The sequence below is a fragment of the Bos indicus x Bos taurus genome, chromosome 11 (genome assembly GCF_003369695.1).
Source record: "Bos indicus x Bos taurus breed Angus x Brahman F1 hybrid chromosome 11, Bos_hybrid_MaternalHap_v2.0, whole genome shotgun sequence".
Lineage (NCBI taxonomy): Eukaryota > Metazoa > Chordata > Mammalia > Artiodactyla > Bovidae > Bos > Bos indicus x Bos taurus.
The window spans coordinates 85,622,545-85,643,904 of NC_040086.1; the positions used below are offsets into that span (position 1 = coordinate 85,622,545).

Below are 21,360 nucleotides of genomic sequence, written 5' to 3' on the forward strand. Positions count from 1 at the left end.
TGGCTTTGGCTTTGTTTTGTCATTAACATGAAATATGAATTCTTGAAAAGCTTGTGTCCTGCAGAAACCATGTACCATAACTAACTGGGCTTATGAGAATAATAGAGTAGGAACAGACTGTGTAGAACCTGTACAAATTTTAATTAAAATGCTAACAAAAATATTTCAAATAGCAATAATTAACAGTCACAGATATTTGAGTATCTGCAACCTTAAACCCTGAGGCTTAAGCTTTTTTCTTTGAGATTTATGTCTTCTCAGCCTTTTCATCTGCACTTGCAAACTTACTAGATAGCTTAATGTCATGAGTGTAAGAGTTTTTGAAGCTGCTGTTTATTTGTACTTCAGTAAGGCATTTCTCGGAGAAGGCAGTGGCACCCCACTCCAGTACTTTTGCCTGGAAAATCCCAAGGATGGAAGAGCCTGGTAGGCTGCAGTCCATGGGGTTGCTAAGAGTCGGACACGACTGAGCGACTTCACTTTCACTTTTCACTTTCATGCATTAGAGGAGGAAATGGCAGCCCACTCCAGTGTTCTTGCCTGGAGAATCCCAGGGATGGCGGAGCCTGGTGGGCTGCCGTCTATGGGGTTGCACAGAGTCAGACATGATTGAAATGACTTAGCAGTAGCAGCAGCAAGGCATTTCTACATGATTTTTGGCTTTTTTCTTAATGTCATCCTATATTGCTAAGGCTTTCGGTTTTAATTTGAGAAAGCTTGCCTATCATTTAAAAACGTTACCAACCTGGAAAAAACCACATATTTTACTTAATATTTGAATTATTTCCTTGTTTTCCACTTGCATATAGGATAATTTATGTTACAGAAATTCAGATGATAGCAGTACATATTTATAATGATTATGGATGTAGCACCATATTTCAAATAGCCTTTAGATAATTTTTAACTTTGTGGGTGGTGGTATGATTAGCTTGCATTGTTTTTAGCCTCATAATTTGGGCAGTAAGAGCTTATATAAGAAGTAGGTGAGTTATTAAACTGCCTTTTTTTTCCCCCCAGTTTGTACAAATTGCGTTTTGGTATTATCTTAAATCTGTAATTATATCCATTATAGTCACTTTAAAAAGTTTTATTGAGGTATAATTGATATACAATAAATTGTATATAATTAAATTGTACAATTTGACTTTGGCGTATGTCTGCACTCCAAAGTGGAATGCTTTTTAATCTGCTTGGTAACCTTTCTACTAGTAAATTAAAAAAAAAAAAAATCTGGGTACATGTAAGCTGTAGTATGTCACAATTCAATGAAAGCTAACAAGAGTGAGATGTTGCTGAAAACCCCCTTGTTAAACAAAAACATTTTAAGGTTAAATATGCAAAATTGTAATATTTTCTTCTTGCACTTCAGTGGATCATCTTATTCCCATTGAGTACCTTTACTCAACTTGGGCGATTTCTGAGGTCTATTGGATATTTGGTGGGTCCTTGCATATAGATTCTGGGTCTCAGGTAGAAGTAGATAGAGGTATTGGCCATAGAAAATGGTTTTCAGGATAAAGTTCAGATACGTGTTTGTTTCGTTAACTTCTCCCATTGAGTGTGGTGGTGTGGGTTAGTCACTAAGTCATGTCCGACTCTTGTAGTCTCATGGACTGTGGCCTGCCAGGCTCCTCTGTCTATAGGATTCTCCAGGCAAGAATACTGGAGTGGGTTTCCATTTCCTTCTCCAGGGGAATCTTCCTGACCCAGGAATCGAACTCCGGTCTCCTGCATTGCAGGCAGATTCTTTACCAACTGAGCTATGAGGGAAGCAAGCCCCCCACTGAGTGTAGGAGAAATTATGGCTATTTGTGAGTTCCAGCTAAGGATGATTTTATGTTCAGTATTTTTAAGTAATTTTCATTTTCTTTTTAAACCAGTGATATGAGTGTGTCTAAATTGATTGACAAGAGATTCTTATTCCTACTTGGCTGTTGTCCAGTCACTCAGTCATGTGTGACTCTATGACTCCATGGACAGCAGCACACCAGACTAACCCTGTCCTTCATTATCTCCTGGAGTTTGCTCAAACTCATGCCCATTGAATCGGTGATGCCATCCAACCGTCTCATCCTCTGTTGCCTCTTTCTCCTGCCCTCAATCTTTCCCAGCAATAGTGTCTTTACCAGTGAGTCAGCTCTTGGCATCAGGTGGACAAAGTATTGGAGCTTCAGCTTCCTCATCAGTCCTTCCAATGAATATTCAGGGTTGATTTCCTTTAGGATTGATCTCCTTGCTGTCCAGGGGACCCTCGAGTCTTCTCCAGCACCATAGTTTGGAAGCATCAGTTTTGGGGCACTCAGCCTTCTTTACGGTCCAGCTCTCATATCTGTACATGACTACTGGAAAAACCACAGCTTGGACTATACAGACCTTTGTCAGTCAAGTGATGTCTCTGCTTTTTAATTATGCTATCTAGGTTTGTCATAGCCTTCCTTCTAAGGAGCAAGCATCTTTTAATTTCATGGCAGCAGTCACTGTCCACAGTGATTTTGGAGCCCAGGAAAATAAAGTCTCTCACTGCAATAAGAAAGATTGAATGTTGACTTGTACCTTTTTATTCAGAAAGATAATAGGATAAATCACTTTTCTCCCTTGCCTTCCTTTGTTGCTAACTTTTCTGCATGCAGACAATTTAAGTCAGTACTGGAGCTGATTCCCATATTTTTAGCCAGAGATATTAGAAATATGGGAGATCTGGTAAGTGGGCAAGCTCTGAGGGCTTAGTTTAAGATTTATTTGAAAGCTGTGTCTGATCTTCCTCCTTACGCAGTTTCATATAAAAGTTAGGCAGTAAGATTTTTTTTTTTTAATGTCTTTTAGGAGTTGGAGCTGGGGTTTTTCGCTCCAGTTACTGTTTTCCCGGTAATCAATCTTGGGGAAACATTTTGTCCGTTAGGTTCTTTTAATTCTCAGTCTTTGGTCTTACTGCTCTCTGCACTGAAATCCAGTAGATCTTTGCAACTTTAGCTTCTACTCACTGCTTGGTATTTTTCTTTCTCATTCTTGAATATTTTGTGGTGATGGTGTTTTTTTTCCCCTTTCAGTGGGGCTACAACTTTTAAATCTCTCCTGTCATTTCTGTGCATTTGAAAGTAGGGAAAGAGACAAATAGTGTTAATTTTCTTCATTGCTTTGAAGTTTTGGTTGCAGGCTTTTCCTTAATATGTTTTATTTTTTAAAGTTTCTGTATCTCAGTTTTAGTATCACTTTCTAAGAATCAGTGTTGAAATAAAAAAAAATTACCTCCTAAGGTTTCTATGAAACTGCTTAATGAGGATGGTCATAGACATAGGGTTTTAATCAAGTCTGGAGCTAATCCAGCAACTTGATATCAATTTCGTATACTGAAAATACTGGTATCTTTTAATAATTCAGTATTTGTTTTCTTAAAAATAGTACTAAATTGAATAAGTTTCAAGCGTAGAAATTTATAAATAGAAGTATAAATGTAAATATATTTACCCCTGCATTATCTTCTGATGTAAATTATTAGCAAATTAACCTATTAGTATTATTCAAAAATAAATGCTACCAAAAAAAAAAACCTTAATGTGCAAATGAAATAGTATTTGATCTTTAAAAAATGGTTTACAAAAACAAAATAGTATTACCATTGAGTTGAGCCACTGCTCAAGTGTTCCAACTGCTGAAAAAGCTCTGACTCTACACTAGTGGAAGATATTATGGGGAAATATTTATAAACTATTTCTAGTTTTTTTTTTTTCCGTTTATTTATTCTTTATGGAACTCCATCTCTCTATGATGACTTTTGGGGAGGCTGTAAGGTAAGCAAGGATTCAGTCCTTTTACTGATTCAGGCTGTAATTTTGTTTCAAAGAAAGTTTTCTTTTGTCTTCATTATATGTACATGGAGACGGTATGAAGTGTACAGATGTTGTTTCTTGGGAAAGTCTGAACTAGAGGAGAATATTCTTGTTAATAGAAGCTTCTGCCTGTCAATTTAAATGTTTTCTCCTTTGTGGAGATTAATGGAGGTCCTACAGTAGAGGACCTTTCAAATGAATGTACCCTTTTTGATTTGAAATGTTAACACAGAGTATAAATCTGGATATATCTAAAAATATGTGATTGACATTTTGCATTTTAAACTTACTAAAATATCAAAATTATACCAACAAAGATATATTGATATTTTGGTACTTATAAATAGCCTCATATGCTAAAATGCTAGTATGAAAAGTAGTTCAGCTATCCTTGAGAGGGAATTTGTGGGTTGAGGATGGAGGAAGGGTGTCAAAATGTGAATGTAACAGTCCCAACTTGATTGGAAGTTGTATATTAATTTTTAATGTATTTTTTTCTTTCAGTTGAAGAGAATCACTATCGTTTCAGTGTATGTGCATTAATGATATTAGTGGGGTGTAGATAATGTTCATTGTGATTAAAAATATTTATAGCTTACTGTTAACACCTCTACACCATTCTCTATAGAATATTTTCACAAAGTGTTGACATGTTTCTTAACAGAAATTGAAAATATGAAATATTACTTGTAAATATAATATGTGCAGTTTTTCTAGAATTAGTAAAGTAAAAATTCAAGTTTCCTTTCTAAGTTTTGCATGTGATTGTCCCCACATTTTCTTTCTACTCAGATCCTTAAAATCTCTCTATACTGTTTCGTTTCCTGAAATCCTTTAGTTTCCTTCTTTACCTTTCCAAGCTTCCACTGGTGGTTGAGAAAAGGGAGATGAGTTAAGTATATTGAACTTCTAAAACTTAGGAAGTATTTTGCTACATCATTTTCTAATAGCAAGACCTTGGGAATGCCAAAGTGGCTTAATCTTTCTAAACTTTGTTTCCTTTTTAAATGAGAATATGTCTTTTTCTGCCTTCCTCAGAGTTACTCGGGGATGAAGCAATATATGCACTAGTGTTTTATAAATACTGTTTCCTTCATAAGCATATCCCCTCCATTGAGTAATTTGAGACTTGGTTTGTTTCTTATTAGTTTTTTTCACTCCCACCAAGTTACATATATGTACTTTTTCCTATTTTGCTTATAAATTTAATTCATTATTGTGGAAAGTCTAGAAAATACAGAAAACTTAAAGAAAAAAAATAGAAACCTGACCATGCCTCATCCTGTTTTCATGTTTTTAAGGGAAATTTAGTTTTGAACCTCACTTTCCTGAGGGTAAGGATAGTTAGTGTCTCACTTATTTTTAGATTTTCTGTTCTTTCCATGTACTAGGCATACAATGCTTGTTGAATGAATGGGAACTAAAACTTATTCTAGGTGTATTTCTTAAAGTCAAAAGCTTTGTAAAACTTTACTGGACATTCGAAGAGAGAAAAAACCTCTGACTCACAAGAAATAATAGTGGATGCACATTTTAAAATGACCTTTTTCTATTGGCTAAAAGTACAGTGGAAAATATGATAGGATCAACCCTAATATTCTCTGGCAGAAGTTAGGAAACTATTTAAAGCTATTGGACTGGGCAATTTCATATCAAAGTGGATTGACATTTATTTAATAGTGAGAGTAGCACAGTAAAATTTAAAGGCTTTTTGTCTTGAATGCTTGAAAATTGTAATAACTTTTTTTCCCTCTGTTTATTTTTTGTTAAACAGGATGGCTTAAATTCTTTGGTCCTTGATTTGGATTTTCCTGCTTTGAGGAAAAACAAAAATATAGATAATTTCTTAAATAGATGTAAGTATGTGTAAACTTCATATGTGATCACATAACTCTACTTTTGATGAGAGATTTATATTTAATATCATTACAGTCCACAAACTTTTAAATTATTAAACAAATATTTTCAGTTTGCAATTTGATGTATTTAAATACTAATATTCTTTATTTTCAAAGCAAAATTGAAAAACCAATTAAAGTATGTGAAATAGATAAAGTTCAAAATTTTGTATAAATTAAGGCTATTTAAGGGAATACTAGACTACCTGACCTGCCTCCTGAAAGCCTGTATACAGGTCAGGAAGCAACAGTTAGAACTGGACATGGAACAACAGACTGGTTCCAAATAGGAAAAGGAGTACATTAAGGCTGTATATTGTCACCCTGCTTATTTAACTTATATGCAGAGTACGTCATGAGAAACGCTGGGCTGGATGAAGCACAAGCTGGAATCAAGATTGCCCAGGAGAAATATCAATAACCTCAGATATGCAGATGACACCACTCTTATGGCAGAAAGTGAAGAACTAAAGAGTCTCTTGATGAAAGTGAAAGAGGAGAGCTCAACATTCAGAAAACTAAGATCATGGCATCTGCTATTTCATGGCAAATAGATGGGAAAACAATGGAAAGAGGGACAGACTTTTATTTTCTTGGGCTCCAAAATCTCTGCAGATGGTGACTGCAGCAATAAAATTAAAAAGATGCTTGCTCCTTGGAAGAAAAGCTACGACCAACCTAGATAGCATATTAAAAAGTAGAGACATTACTTTGCGAGAATGGTCCATCTAGTTCAAGCTATGATTTTTCCAGTTGTCATGTATGGATGTGAGAGTTGGGCTATAAAGAAAGCTGAGCACTGAAGAATTGATGCTTTTAAACTATGGTGTTGGAGAAGACCCTTGAGAGTCCCTTGGACTGTAAGGAGATCCAGCCAGTCAATCCCAAAGGAAATCAGTCCTGAATATTCATTGGAAGGACTGATGCTGAAGCTGTAGCTCCAATCCTTTGGCCACCTGATGCGAAGAACTGACTTATTGGAAAAGACACTGATGCTGGGAAAGATTGAAGGCAGGAGGAGAAGGGGATGACAGACGAGGAGATGGTTGATGGCATCACTGACTCAATGGTCATGAGTTTGAGCAAGCTCCAGGAGTTGGTGATGGACAGGGAAGCCTGGTGTGCTGTAATCCATGGGCTCGCAATCAGACATGACTGAGACTGAACTAAACTGAAGACTTAGCTTTACGTTGCCCAGAAGACTTAATGAGCTTTATGTTTGTATAAATGTAGACATTTCAGTCTCGTTAAAGAAGGATAATGTGATAACAATTATTGCCATAAATGTGGTAACTTTTAATAACTTTTAATATTTACCAGTATTGATGTTGCAGTGAAGTTGTGAATGAATTGAATTCTGAGAATTAGAAATTCTCAAAATAATTGTGTACACTTTATGTGAACACAGTAAGCTTTTTAATTTGGAATTATCAGAGTCTGGGCTATTTTCCTAATTAAAAACTTACCTATAGTTATCAAATCTACAGTATGTAATTAATGTTTTTCAAAGAAATACGCTACCAGAATTCATTATGAAGACCAACCTTGTATAACTTTATAGCAGCTTTCTGCCATGATTTAGAGTGTACTCCAGGGTTGATGACCCAAGCATCAGTTTGGGTCATCACATGCTTGGGTCATCACAGTTTCAGCTGTCACCTAACTTGCTATACAACAGACTCAGAAACAGCATTGCTTAATTACTGCTTTTTTGGTAATCTTATACGTGTTAAGCCATAGAGTTTTCATCCTTCAACGTAAAGTTTATGTGTCTTAGACTTTTAACAACAGCATTTAAAAACTGATAGATTTAGCTGAAAACTAAACCCAGTCTTTGAAATACAAATTTGTTTAACAGTATGGTAATTATTTTAAAATGTTGTTTATAAATATGGTGATTGATGTTATGGTGATCTTTTTATTGTAGATGAGAAAATTGTGAAAAAAATTAGAGGTTTACAGATGAAGGCAGAAGACTACGATGTTGTAAAAGTTATCGGAAGAGGTGCTTTTGGTGAAGTCCAGTTGGTAAGAATTTGTTTTGTTCTTTTTATTATTTGTTTTGATGACATGATTTTGTGAAACATTTGTCAGTGGCCCTAGAGTGAATCTTATTTTTGTGTCCAACCATGTCAGAAAATTAGCTTTATGAGTTTCATCATTTCATCTCTTAAGTGCATCAGTATCTTCATCCATGAAAGGAGATGCTGCTGCTGCTGCTGCTGCTGCTGCTAAGTCGCTTCAGTCGTGTCCGACTCTGTGTGACCCCATGGACTGCAGCCCACCAGGCTTCTCCATCCATGGGATTCTCCAGGCGAGAACACTGGAGTGGGTCGCCATTTCCTTCTCCGTGAAAGGAGATAATTATACTCTAAATACCAGCTATTGTACAGCTCTAAAACACTGGGATTTAGAATAAGGCCAAGTTGGCTTCACACATGATCTGCTTAGCAGTTAATATTCTTTCAAAACTACTGTGTTTTTATTATGTTCAGATTCATAATATCTCTGCCTAATTAACTGAATTTAATATGAAAAACCCAACAAAGGCATTTTAATATTTGAAAGAAAATGTAAAATTTGCCTTTGCAGGGCAAAATGATAGCACTTAGAAATACTTACAAATGTTTGCAGACATTTCAGACATTTTATTTATATTATTATATGAGGAACAGTAATGTAATATTTTCTTTTTTCATCACCTGAATATGGAACTTCTCTTTTTCTTATAGTTAAACTATAAGAGTCAAATTCTTTTTTTAACTTAACAGTGCCTTATTCTCCTTGATGGAGCACCGAGAAAAACTGTGTGCTAGCATAGGTTTCTCTAGGAATAAGTCATGACAGAGTAACCTGTGTCTTTTTCTTTTATTCCTTGTGTCTTTGAGAGGCTTATTGAATTTGTAGATCAAGATAGTGCAATAGATGTAGTATATATCTGTAAGATATTTGAAAAGTTTGACATACTTGTGAATATGTGGAGAAGTATCAATGAATAAGCATATGGATAGAGAGCTTTAAAACTAAAGTTAATAACTGTTGAAGGCATGAATGGTTCCTTGGACACAGATCCCCAAGGACAGTTTTTAGAATTCTTTCCTGTCCTATTAAACATTTTATTAATGACTTATATTGAGGCAGTAGTGACAGGTTGAATAACTTTGTAGATGAGTTAAAACTGGAGTATGAGGATGATTTTAGAAGATGAGCCAAACCCCAGAAATCATCAACTGGGGAGATAATTAGCCAAATAGAATAAATGAAACTTAACCAGAATAATTACCTGTACTTGGATATGAAGAATTCAAGGAATAGATTGCTAAACAGTATATTGAAGAATGATTATTCTTGAATGTAAACAAGGCAAAAACCATTGGTGATATGGGTACCCAAAATAGTAAAGTTTGGACTTCTTTAATAAATTTCTAAGATAATACAGTTTATGTTACAGTTTTAGTTTATGTTACTAAAAAGAGACAGCTAAGGTACTCTCTCTTCTGTACTTATGACATTCTTCAAACGTTCACTTATTCTAAGAGCAAATTAGATTTTGAATGTTGCTTAACTTCATTAGAGAAAGCAATAGGATAAAATTGGAGCCTTCCTGGAAAGCAGTTAAGTTCCTTTTAAAGACTCCTATACTCATTTCTTTTTAAAAGTTTGTTTATTTTTGGCTGTTCTGGGTCTTTGTTGCTCTGTGGCCTTTTCTCTAGTTGTGGTGAGCAGGAGCTACTTTCTAGGGGCAGTCCTCTGGCTTCTCATTTTGGTGGCTTCTTTTATTGTGGAGCATGGGCTCTAGGGCTTGATTCCCAGGCTCTAGAGAGCACAGGCTCAGTAGTTGCGGTGCATGGGCTTAGGTGCTCTGACATGTGAAATCTTTCCCGGATCAGGGATCGAACCCATGTCCTCTGCATTGGCAGGCAGATTCTTTACCACTGAACCATCAGGGAAGCCCTACTCATTTCACATATTGGCTTAACAAAGCATGTTTTTATAATTAAGATAGTTTAATGTTCAATTTTAATAGATATTTTTGCAGAAAGTACTCTGGTACTGTGGAAAAAAGAGTCAAGGTCATCCACTTTTGTTTCAATTCTATGGTACATAGGATTCCTGTCATCAGAGCTTTCATTTATCTTTGAGTGGCACTAATAATAGGACTTTTATAAGATTTTTTTGTGAGTACTAAATTATATTATACATATGTGGTACTTATCATGGACCTGGCACATTGTAGATATCCAGTAAATATCAGCTGTTGTCATTATTGTGACTTCTCCATTAAGATGTATCACAGACATCTAAAATGTGAATTAGAATCCTTGATTCCTTGTCTAGCTTTGCTCTTCCTCACCAAATCTGTTCCTTCTCTTACTTTCCCATCTTAATAAATAAATGGCTTTAGCATCAACCCAGTTGGTGCTCATACCCCAAAATTGGGGTCATTATTGATTTCTCTTCCCCTTATTTCTTATATTTAATTTTTCGGTAAGTCCTGCTCATAATATTTCTCTATAGTCTCTCCACTTTTGGGGAATATTCACCTTTCTCCAAGATACTTTGTCAAGTATTAGGGCCTGCTTTGTTCCTGCTTTGTTTTTTACTTCTGCTAATAGTTTCACTGTTGTACTATTGATTTTGGATTGGGAAGTGCTGATGGAGAAAATACCAAGACTATGCTTATTAAATCTTCTGCAAATTCATGCCACCTAAGCTCAGCTGACCCCTTGTGACTCTTTGGCAGACTGTTTTCCCCATATTTCATATCGTTGTATTTTCACATACCACTCTCTCCCCCAACTTGGGTATAATAGAATCAACTGTAGGGCTTTTCTAACATACATGTTTTGCTTCATTCTGTTTTCTTTATTTCCCCACTTCTCCATGATGAGATATATGAAAAATAGGGAGTATAGATCTGTCTAATATGAACTGATACTAAATTGATGCTTCTAAAATGTATTCATTGTACATATCTTGGTATTTTATAGCTCCCTTATCTACTGAATGAAGCAGGAAGTGTTCATCCTGGCTATTTAGGCTCTCTTTGAAGGCATCAATTAATCTTTTATACTCTTATTTTCCATTATGCTGTTCACTCTGTACACTCAAGGCTGATATGAGATGAGGATTTTTTTTTTTTAAATCTCCTACTGACTTGCTTTTAATTTAAATGATTTTAAACTAAACTTTTAATGTGGAACCAACCAGAAAGAAAGAGCATATGGGAAATGATTCTCTAATACTTGACAGATTTTTTAGTCCTCTTTGGGAATAAAACAGTCTCCTCTCTAGTTAGAAGGTTATTTCTGATTTGTTAAAATTATCTCCCTCCTTCCATCTACAATGGAAACCTCAGTGGCACAGAATAACTATTCCAGATCTGTCAAATAGATGCATTGAGTCTTACTGTAAAAAAAAATCTAAGTTTTACATTAGAAATAAATTTTAAAGCCTCAAATGGGAAATTTTGGTGAGAATGATTTTCAAAAGTTTTTGTCTATAAGTGTTCTAGGACCTCAAGGTCTATTTTAGGATTTTTCCAAGCATGTCTCTAGCTACACTTAAGAATGCTTCATCTACTTAAAGTTTTTTTAAAAAGTGTATATTAGCTATGGAAAACATAAATATAAGAAAATAAAAATCTCTCAGAATTCCATCAGCCGAAATAAAACTGTTAACTGTTTTGACCCTTGTTATCTTATTTTTTAACTTTTTTTTCCTCTATTTATATAGTCATTGCACTTATCTACTTTTAAAATTAGAAACAAGGAATATAGTATTCTTTTCACTAACAAATAGAAATATTGGAAGAAAAGCGACATTTTTGTCCTTTAGGTAACCATAGATTAGTGACATAGGGGAGACATGTAAAGCTTCATAATAGAATGAACTGAGTTCCATTTGGCTATGGTGGAATTAGTTAACATTTTTGTGGACTATGTTCTGTGTGCTAAGTGTTTATATTCATTATCTTATTTTATCTTTGCAACAATTCTGTGAGATTCTTAAGTAGATGAATTCACCGAACTTTAGAGAGGTTAAGTGAGTTGGCCACATCGTTCATAAATAGCTGGGAGTTTTGCCCAGGTTTGTTGACATCTGTGTCCATGCTTTTAAGCAGTACTCTCTGTACAGTGCGATAATGAATCACCAGTGTATCTGACTGTTTATCCATCCATATGGAATAAAGGAGAAAGCTAGAGAACAAAGGGGAATGTACACAGTTGCTAAGGGAGATTATAATAGAATCATTCAGAAGGAGATATCCTCACAAGGAAGGTCAGTGGAAACCAGCTTTCCTAAAATAACAATGCTTTATTGTAGTACTTTGTAATACTAGTACCAATGTATTTTAAGGTATGAGGCAGACATTTGGCATGAATACAACTATAGCCGCTTAATGTTTGTCCTGTAGATCAAGTCAAAGTCTACAAGCCAGTGGTTTCTGTCTCATGTGCTGTGAGCCTGTAAAGTGTCCTAAAGTGTCCTTAGATGAAATTCAGGCCTCATTAACTAGTGTCTAACCAAGTTTTCTTTATTTACTAAAAGTTTTATAGATCTTATATAGCTATAATTTTGTTAAATTTGTTGAATTGGATAATTCCAACATTGTGCTAACCACTTGGAAGCCTCACGAATGAAAGTTTGTATTCTGTTCTTAAAGGAACTTATGAAGCAGACATATACATGACTAATTATGATATTAGATTATTAGATATTACATTATTGGAGTGGGTAGTATTTCCCTTCTCCAGGAGATCTTCCCAACCCAGGGATCGAACCCAGGTCTCTCTCATTGCAGGCAGATTCTTTACCAGCTGAGCCACAAGGGAAGCCCAACAATACTGGAGTGGGTAGCCTATCCCTTCTCCAGGTGATCTTCCCGACCCAGGAATCAAACCAGGGTCTCCTGCATTGCAGGTGGATTCTTTCTCAACTGAACTATCACAGAAGCCTCATATAGCTATAATTTTGTTAAATTTGTTGAATTGGATAATTCAACATTGTGCTAACCACTTGGCAGCCTCACAAATGAAAGTCTGTATTCTGTTCTTAAAGGAACTTATGAAACAGACATATATACTACTAATTATGATATTAGATTATCATAAGCATTTTGGAAGCATAGAAAGGGAAACAGTTTTGCATAATCACCAAGAGTGAAGTCAACAAGTATTTTTCACATGTTCAGAAAATCATCTTATGCCTGTGTTCTTGTTTATTTGAATGAATGGCTCCTTCTTCTAGGTTTCTTTTTGTTTGTTTAATTAATTCATATATAAAAGATTAAGCATAAATAAATGTTTAACTATTTCCTAGTAGCTAACAAATATCTTTTAGTTTCTGTTCATTGTTGTTGTTCAGTCACTCAGTTGTGTCCGACTGTTTATGACCCGATGGATTGCAGCACTTCAGATTCCCTGTCCTTCACAATCTCTGCTCAAACTCATACCCATTGAGTCAATGATGCCATCCAACCATCTCATCCTCTGCCCTCTTCTCCTCCTGCCCTCAATCTTTCCCAGCATCAGGTCTTTTCCAGTGAGTCGGCTCTTTGCATCAGGTGGCCAAAGAATTGGAGCTTCAGCTTCCTTATCACTCCTTCCAGTGAATATTCACGGTTGATTTCCTTTAAGATTGACTGGTTTGATCTCCTTGCTGTCCAAGGCACTCTCAAGAGTCTTCTCCAGCACCACAGTTCAAAAGCATCAGTTCTTTGGTGCTCAGCCTTCATCATGGTTCAGTTCTCACATCCGTACATGACTACTGGAGAAACCATAGCTTGGACTAGATGGACCTTTGTTGGCAAGATGATGTCTCTGCTTTATAATATGCTGTCTAGGTTTGTCATAGCTTTTCTTCTAAGGGGCAAGCGTCTTTTAATTTCATGACTGGAGTCACTGTCTGTAGTGATTTTGGAACCCGAGAAAATAAAGTCTGTCCCTATTTCCATTTTTTTCCCCATCTATTTGTCATGAAGTGATGGGACTGGATGCCATGATCTTAGTTTTCTGAATGTTGAGTTTTAAGCCAACTTTTTCACTCTCCTCTTTCATCTTCATCGAGAGGCTATTTAGTTCCTCTTTGCTTTCTGACATTAGGGTGGTGTCATCTGCATATCTGAGATTATTGATATTTTTCCCAGCCATCTTGATTCCAGCTTGTGCTTCATCCAGCCCAGCATTTCTCATGATGCACTCTGCATATAATTTAAATAAGCAGGGTGACTGTATATAACCTTGACATACTCCTTTCCCAATTTGGAACCAATCTATTGTTCCATGTCCTGTTGTTGTTGCTTCTTGACCTGCATTGAAGTTTCTCTGGATGCAGGTAAGGTGGTCTGGTATTCTCATCTCTAAGAATTTTCTAGTTTGTTGTGATCCACAAGTCAAAGGTTTTAGTGTAGTCAGTGAAGCAGATGTTTTTCTGGAATTATCTTGCTTTTTTTATGATCCAATGGATGCTGGCAGTTTTTTTTTTTTTTTTTTAATTTTTATTTTTTTTATGGCCCTGAAAAGGGCCTTTGGTTGAAATCAAGCTCCTGAGAGCAAACTGGAAAGCTTAACCGCCAAAGCCGTAGAGAGTACGGCCCTGGCGCTTGAGAGCGTAGACCACGTCCATAGCGGTGACCGCCTTCCGCTTGGCATGCTCGGTGTAGGTGACCGCGTCCCGGATCACGTTCTCCAGAAACACTTTCAGGACCCCGCGGGTCTCTTCGTAGATGAGCCCAGAGATGCGCTTCACACCACCACGACGAGCCAGGCGGCGGATAGCAGGTTTAGTGATGCCCTGGATGTTGTCGCGCAGAACCTTACGGTGGCGCTTAGCGCCGCCTTTCCCCAGACCTTTGCCGCCTTTGCCGCGTCCAGACATGGTTTCACGAAAAGTAAACCAACAGCAACTGGCAGTTTTATCTTTGGTTCCTCTTCCTTTTCTAAATCCAGCTTGTACATCTGGAAGTTCTTGGTTCATGTGCTGTTGAAGCCTGCTTAAAGGATTTTGAGCATTACCTTGGTAGCTTGTGAAATGAGCGTAATTGTGTAGTAGTCTGAACATTCTTTGGCATTCCTGTTCTTTATAGCATGATTCTTAAAACTCTTGTCATGGTCTGGATCAGGCATAAATAATATTAGGGTATAAATTAATTGGTTATTACTGTTATATGATTGCTTTCTCTAATGAAGTTAAGCAACATTCAAAATCTAATTTGCTCTTAGAATAAGTGAACGTTTGAAGAATGTCATAAGTACAGAAGAGAGAGTACCTTAGCTGTCTCTTTTTAGTAACATAAACTAAAAAAAAGGAACTTTTATTAAAAGCTTTGCTGGCATGAGCATTTGCTTTGCTATAATTTGCTAAGTAAAAATCTTGTCTGTCTTCTGGGGAAGGGAATGGACTAGGATCGTTCATTCCCTAATCCCACACTCTCGCAGTCATGTTTTCGTATTGCTTTCCCGTGTATTTATTTCCATCATTCTGTAAAAGGCATAGCACCATACAAATAGAAGGAATTGTTATTTCAGGTTAATAGTTTGATATAGAAAACGGATATAATCTATGACCCTCATCATAATTTATTTGGCCCTTTGCATATAGGATTCTTTTCATGTAAACTTATGTCAAAATACTTTAAGAGTGATATAACCCATTGATATAAAAACCTTTGTAATTATAATATGATTGAGCAGTTTTTATCCTGGGCTGTATTTTCTTTCGATCCATATTGGTTTTATTTATTTGTTGTATGAAGTACTGAAAAGGGATGTTAAAATTTCCAGCTGAAATTAGGATTTGCCTGCTTCTTTCTTTAGTTCTGTCAATTTTTGCTTCATGAAGTTTTAAGCTCATTTATTAGATGCAAGCATATTTAGAATTTTTAATGTCTTCCTGATGAATTATACTTCTTTTTTTCTGAATTATCCTCTTTATCTCTTGACCTTGTCTATTTTGTCTATTATTAATATTGTTCTACTTTCTTATCCTTGCTGTTTGCATGGTTTATCCTTTTCTTTTTCTTTTTAACATGTTTGATGTTATATTTAAAATATATAAGGCTATGTTTTGCTTTTTAATTAATTCTGGAAGCCAACTATGCTCACCAATGTACCCCCAATGCTGCTTTTTAATTAATTGATAATTTCTACCTATGAATTGTATGTTTAGCCCATTTATATTTGCACATACTTTATTTATTTTTTTTTTTGCACATACTTTAGACTTTAAAATTGTCTCATAGGCCCCTAAGTCTATATACATTTTCATTTATTCATTTTTCTCTTTATTCTTCAGATTGATTTGTGTTTAGGTTCACTGAATGTTCTTCTTTTTTAAAAAATTTACCTATTTTTAATTGGAAGACAGTTGCTTTACCATATTGTTGGTTCCTGCCATACATCAACATGAATCAGCCAAAGGCTATCCCTTCCCTCTTGAACCTCCCTCACATACTGAATATCCTTTTATCTCCAGTCTCGGTTAAGCCCACCCAAAGAATTTTCCATTTTAGTTATTGTTCAGTTATAGACTTTCCAATTGGTTCTTTTTTTTTTTTAATAGTTTCCATTTTTCTGTTGGTTTTTCCTTCTGTTCTTTCATTGAAACTATTTTTTCCTCTTTTCCTTTAGCATACTTTCTTTTAGGCTTTTGAGCAGATTTGAAAGAGATATTTAATGAGTTTGTTAGATAAATCCAGTGTCTTTTGGGGCTGTTTTCTGTTGACTGCTTTTTTCTTGATGATGAGTCATGTTTTTCTTTTTGCCTTTCAAGTAATTTTTAAATTATGTACTGGTCCTTTTGGATATATGATAGAGACTCTGGATTTTATTTTTCTTTGACAAGTGTTGGTTTTCATTTTAATAAGCTGTCCAGTTACTTGTTGATAACCTTTTAACTTTGGAGCCTTAGTTTTTTACTTTGTAAATGTAGATGTGTTTAAAGACCAAGTTGTTCCCAAGTCCTTTTAAGGACTGTAACTCCAAACTCTACTCCCTTTTTGATCTTTTAGGTTTGGTATTATAAAACTTTGTTAGGTGGTGCTAGACTAGGCCTTGCTTTAGAGCATCGTTCTTTCTCCTGAGATGTCTTGTCTGGATGCCCAGGAAATATCAGGGTTTCTTCGCTGTCTTTTTTTGGCTAGAAATTGAATGGCTCTGTAATACTGTTTAACATCTGGTGTCCCTGTTTTATCAGCTGCATAGCAGTTGCTCTCTGGTATACCATTGGTATTTCCTCTTTGAATAATCCCTACCTTTGTTGAGCTTACATTCTAATATGGGACTCAGACAATACAAGGAAGCAAAAATTGCAAGTTATGATGTCTTCTTAAAAGAAAACAAATTGAGTTCTCGGGTAGAGAACAATGAGGTTATTTCCACCACATCTGCAGTTACTTCCTTCACTGAGTCTTGAACTCCTCAAAGTCAGCAGTGAGGGTTGGAATTAACTTCTTCTGAACTCCTGATAGTGTTGATATTTTGACTTCTTCCCATGAATCACAAATGTTCTTCATGGCATCTAGAGTGGTGAATGCTTTCCAGGTTTTTAGTTGACTTTGCCTGGATCCATTAGCTAAATCACTATCTATGGCAGCTATAGCCTTACAAAATGTTTTTCTTAAATAGTAAAACTTGAAAGTTGAAATAACTCTTTGATCCATGGCTGCAGAATGGATGTTGTGTTATCAGGAATGAAAATAACATTAGTATCATCGTACATCTCCATCAGAGCTCTCAGGTGACCAGGTACATTGTTAATGAACAGTAATAATTTGAAAGGAATCTTTGAGCATAGATCTCACCAGTGGGCTTAAAATATTCAGTAAACCATGTTGTCAGCAGATATGCTGACATCTAGATTTTGTTGTTCCATTTTTAGAGCACCATCAGTAGATTTGGCATAATTCTTACAGGCTCTGGAATTTTTGGAATGGTTATCTCAGCTAGATCCTTTGGATAACTTGCAGCAGCTCCTACATTAGCACTTGCTGTGTCACCCTGCTCTTTGATACTATGAGGAAAGTTCATGGGCAGCCAACTTCTGCTATCTTCCGACATCTCTTCTATAGCTTCCTTATCTCTCTCAGCCTTCACAGAACTGAAGACAGTTAGAGCCTTGCTCTGGATTAGGCTTTGGTTTATGGGAATGTTGCTGCTGGTTTGATCTTTTATTCAGACCACCAAAACTTCATCCATATCAACAATAAGGTTGTTTTGCTTTCTTATCATTTATGTGTTCACTGGAGTAGCACTTTTAATTTCCTTCAAGAACTTTTTCTTTGCATTTACAGCTTGGTTCACTGGTGCAGGAGGCCTAGCTTTCAACCTGCCCCAGCTTTCATCGTGCCTATCTTACTGAGCCTAATCCTTTCTAGCTTTTGCTTGAAAATGAGAGATGCACAACCCTTCCCTTCATCTGAGCACCCACAGGCCATTGTAGTATTATTAATTGGCTTACTTTCAATATTGTTGTGTCTCAGAGAATAAGGAGGCCCAACGTGAGGGAAAGAGGGGAATAGTAGGTCAGTGGAACAGTCTGAGCACACACAGCATTTAAGTTTACTGTCTTATATGAGCATGGTTTGTGGCACCCCAGAACAACTGCTGATCCCAGATCACTGCAACAAATATAATACAGTGAGAAAGTCTGAAATATTGTGGGAATTACCAAAATATGACACAGAGACATGAACTGAGCAAATGCTATTGGAAAAATGGCACCAGCAGATTTGCTCAACACAGTGTTGCCACAAACCTTCAGTCTGTAAAAAAAAAATGATGTAATACATACAAAGTACAGTAAATCAAAGTGCAGTAAAACAAGGTATTCCTGCAAAAACTGTCAGACCAGAGTGGTATCAGTGGAGATAGTTAGAAATGGTTGGTTTCTGAGACTGAAGGTAGGACTGATGTGATTTGCTGATGAGCTTTATTAGCTGTATGAGAAAAATAGGAGCCAGAGGTTTTTAGCCAGAGCAGTTAGGAGAATGAATATGCCATTTACTGAAATAGAAACTATGGGAGGAATAAATTGAGGGGTGAAGATGTGGAGTTCGGTTTTGGACATCCTATTAGGTAATTCAAATGTAAATGTTAGTAGTTAACTATTTATTATCGATTATCTAATAGATGTCAACTATTATAAACATTCATTAAATATTTATTGGTTCTGTGGTAGAGTTTGCTATGTTATATTCTAGGATTAAAATGATGGTCAAAAATAGACGTTGTCCTTGCCCTTATGGAATTAGCAGTCTAATGAAAAAGGTAAGAACTGATCAAATAACCATATTATTGGTGGTTCTCCCCCTTTTAAAAAAAAAAAAATAATAACCTTTTAAATAAGATACCTAAAAAGAAGTAAGGATGACTTAAGAAAATCACAAATAACCCTTGGTATCTAAATTTATTAGGTTCTTATGTTCAAATTGTGATGGATACATGTACATATTTTACAATTTTTTCATTTAACAATGTCTTATTCTTTAAATTGATTAGCTTAATATGAAGGAATGAAGCTTCATGAATTCGGTTTTATTTAGATGAAATGAGGTAGTTTTATAGTGAGTTTAGCATTTAAAGGTATAGTATATTTCATGAAAAAATTTAGGCTGTTGGGAATTTTCTCCTCTCATTAAAAATGTTATGTTTTTCCATTTTGTTAGCTAAGGGGCATTTTTTGTTGTTGTTGTTAATTAAGTATTGAAGAATAGCATTATAGTATGATCTATTGTTCACCATTTTCTCATAAAATTAAAGTATTATTCTTGTGTTAAAAATCAACAGGTTCGTCATAAGGCATCACAGAAAGTTTATGCTATGAAGCTTCTTAGTAAGTTTGAAATGATAAAAAGATCAGATTCTGCTTTTTTCTGGGAGGAAAGAGATATTATGGCCTTTGCCAACAGTCCCTGGGTGGTTCAGGTAAGCAGATGAACTTTTTATATGTTTATTTTCCTTTTTTATAAGTGCTTATAAGTTAGAATTGATTTTGCATTCTGAAAGTCCTATATCTCATTCACATGACAGTGTAGTTATTTTTAATAAGATCTGATTCATTACACTTGTTTAATCTTCTAAAGCAGTATGTCATTTACACATGATAGATATGACGTAAACTGTATAGAAACAAGTATTACTTGCAACTTTGTCTTTTTAAATTCCTTTTTAAAGAATTGAGTTACCAGTATGCCATTGTCCCCCACTTACTCTTTCTCATGATTTGTATGATTATATGATAGGAACAATAATTAGTTTATCTTGAAAAGGAGAAAAAATTCAACATTAAAATTTTTGAAAATTCTCTTTCAGTCCTTGACTGTGAAGTAAGTTTATTTTGCCTTTTTTCAGTTATATTCCTCACTAGCTTTGGTTTTCTAAATTTTTTTGTGTGTGCTAATAGCTAATTCTGCAGACATTTTTGGTCAGATGTCATGAGTAAACTTAGATATATATCAGAGCATGTTCAGTATGCTTAAATGATCCACAAGTTTGATACCATGTTTGTGGAAGGCTATTTGGAGATAAAAAATTTGCTTCCTTGATGACCGTGGATTTTAAAAACTCACTACCATTGCTTTTTTTGTGTGGTGTTGAGTTTCACCCTTTCTCCTCACTTTATTTTTTAAATCTAGCCAGTAGCTAGAAATTCCTGATATGTTTAGTTAATAGTAAATTTTTTGTAGCAAATCATGGTAATCTATTTGATTAAGAAGTGATGGTAGCAAAGTATTAATCCACTTTTAGTTTTAAATTGCTTTCATAGTAACAGATTAATTGCCAGTTCTAGTTTCATTTTGTAAATTTATATCTTTGATCTTTAATTCTGCAGAGTAGACCTATAAAAACTGTCTACTGAGATAGTTAATGAATTTGTGGAAGCATATCAATAGTGAAACATGGCACAGTTGAAAAAGTAATAGATTATAATCCTGGTTATCATTTGTTTATCTCTGGTAAAGCACATTTCATGTACCATCATATTTATATGTATGAAATGTGTGACTTTTGGGAAAACTTGTCAAAATAACTGACTTATTTCTATTTATTTAGTTAGTTTTCAGTAATTTCAGTGTATTTATGGAGTTATACAGTCAGTCATTCAGTTCAGTTCAGTCACTCAGTTGTGTCCGACTCTTTGCAACCCCATGAATTGCAGCACGCCAGGCCTCCCTGTCCATCACCAACTCCTGGAGTTCACCCAGACTGATGTCCATCAAGTCGGGGATGCCATCCAGCCATCTCATCCTCCGTCGTCCCCTTCTCTTCCTGCCCGCAATCCCTCCCAGCATCAGAGTCTTTTCTAATGAGTCAATTCTTCGCACAAGGTGGCCAAAGTATTGGAGTTTCAGCTTTAGCATCATTCCTTCCAAAGAACACCCAGGACTAATCTCCTTTAGAATGGACTGGTTGAATCTCCTTGCAGTCCAAGGGACTCTCAAGAGTCTTCTCCAACACCACAGTTCAAAAGCATCAATTCTTCGGCGCTCAGCCTTCTTCACAGTCCAACTCTCACATCCATACATGACCACAGGAAAAACCATAGCCTTGACTAGACGAACCTTTGTTGGCAAAGTAATGTCCTTGCTTTTGAATATGCTGCCTAGGTTGGTCATAACTTTCCTTCCAAGG

The 21,360-nt window shown here is 35.6% G+C and overlaps 2 protein-coding genes across 8 annotated transcripts in view; one reads left to right on the forward strand and one right to left on the reverse strand.

Moving 5' to 3' along the window:
- ROCK2 (Rho associated coiled-coil containing protein kinase 2) overlaps positions 1 to 21,360 on the forward strand; it is a 129,570-nt gene that overhangs the window by 38,580 nt on the left and 69,630 nt on the right. For all 7 annotated transcript variants that reach the window (XM_027556064.1, XM_027556065.1, XM_027556066.1 and 4 more), the window contains exons 2-4: positions 5,605 to 5,686; positions 7,656 to 7,756; positions 19,516 to 19,653. In XM_027556064.1, coding sequence (XP_027411865.1) covers positions 5,605 to 5,686; positions 7,656 to 7,756; positions 19,516 to 19,653 — 321 coding nt within the window. The remainder of the gene's footprint in view (positions 1 to 5,604; positions 5,687 to 7,655; positions 7,757 to 19,515; positions 19,654 to 21,360) is intronic.
- LOC113901560 (histone H4-like) lies at positions 14,252 to 14,722 on the reverse strand. The gene has a single exon (XM_027556073.1). It carries the CDS (start codon positions 14,705 to 14,707, stop codon positions 14,297 to 14,299), a length of 411 nt encoding a protein of 136 aa, XP_027411874.1. The 5' UTR covers positions 14,708 to 14,722; the 3' UTR covers positions 14,252 to 14,296.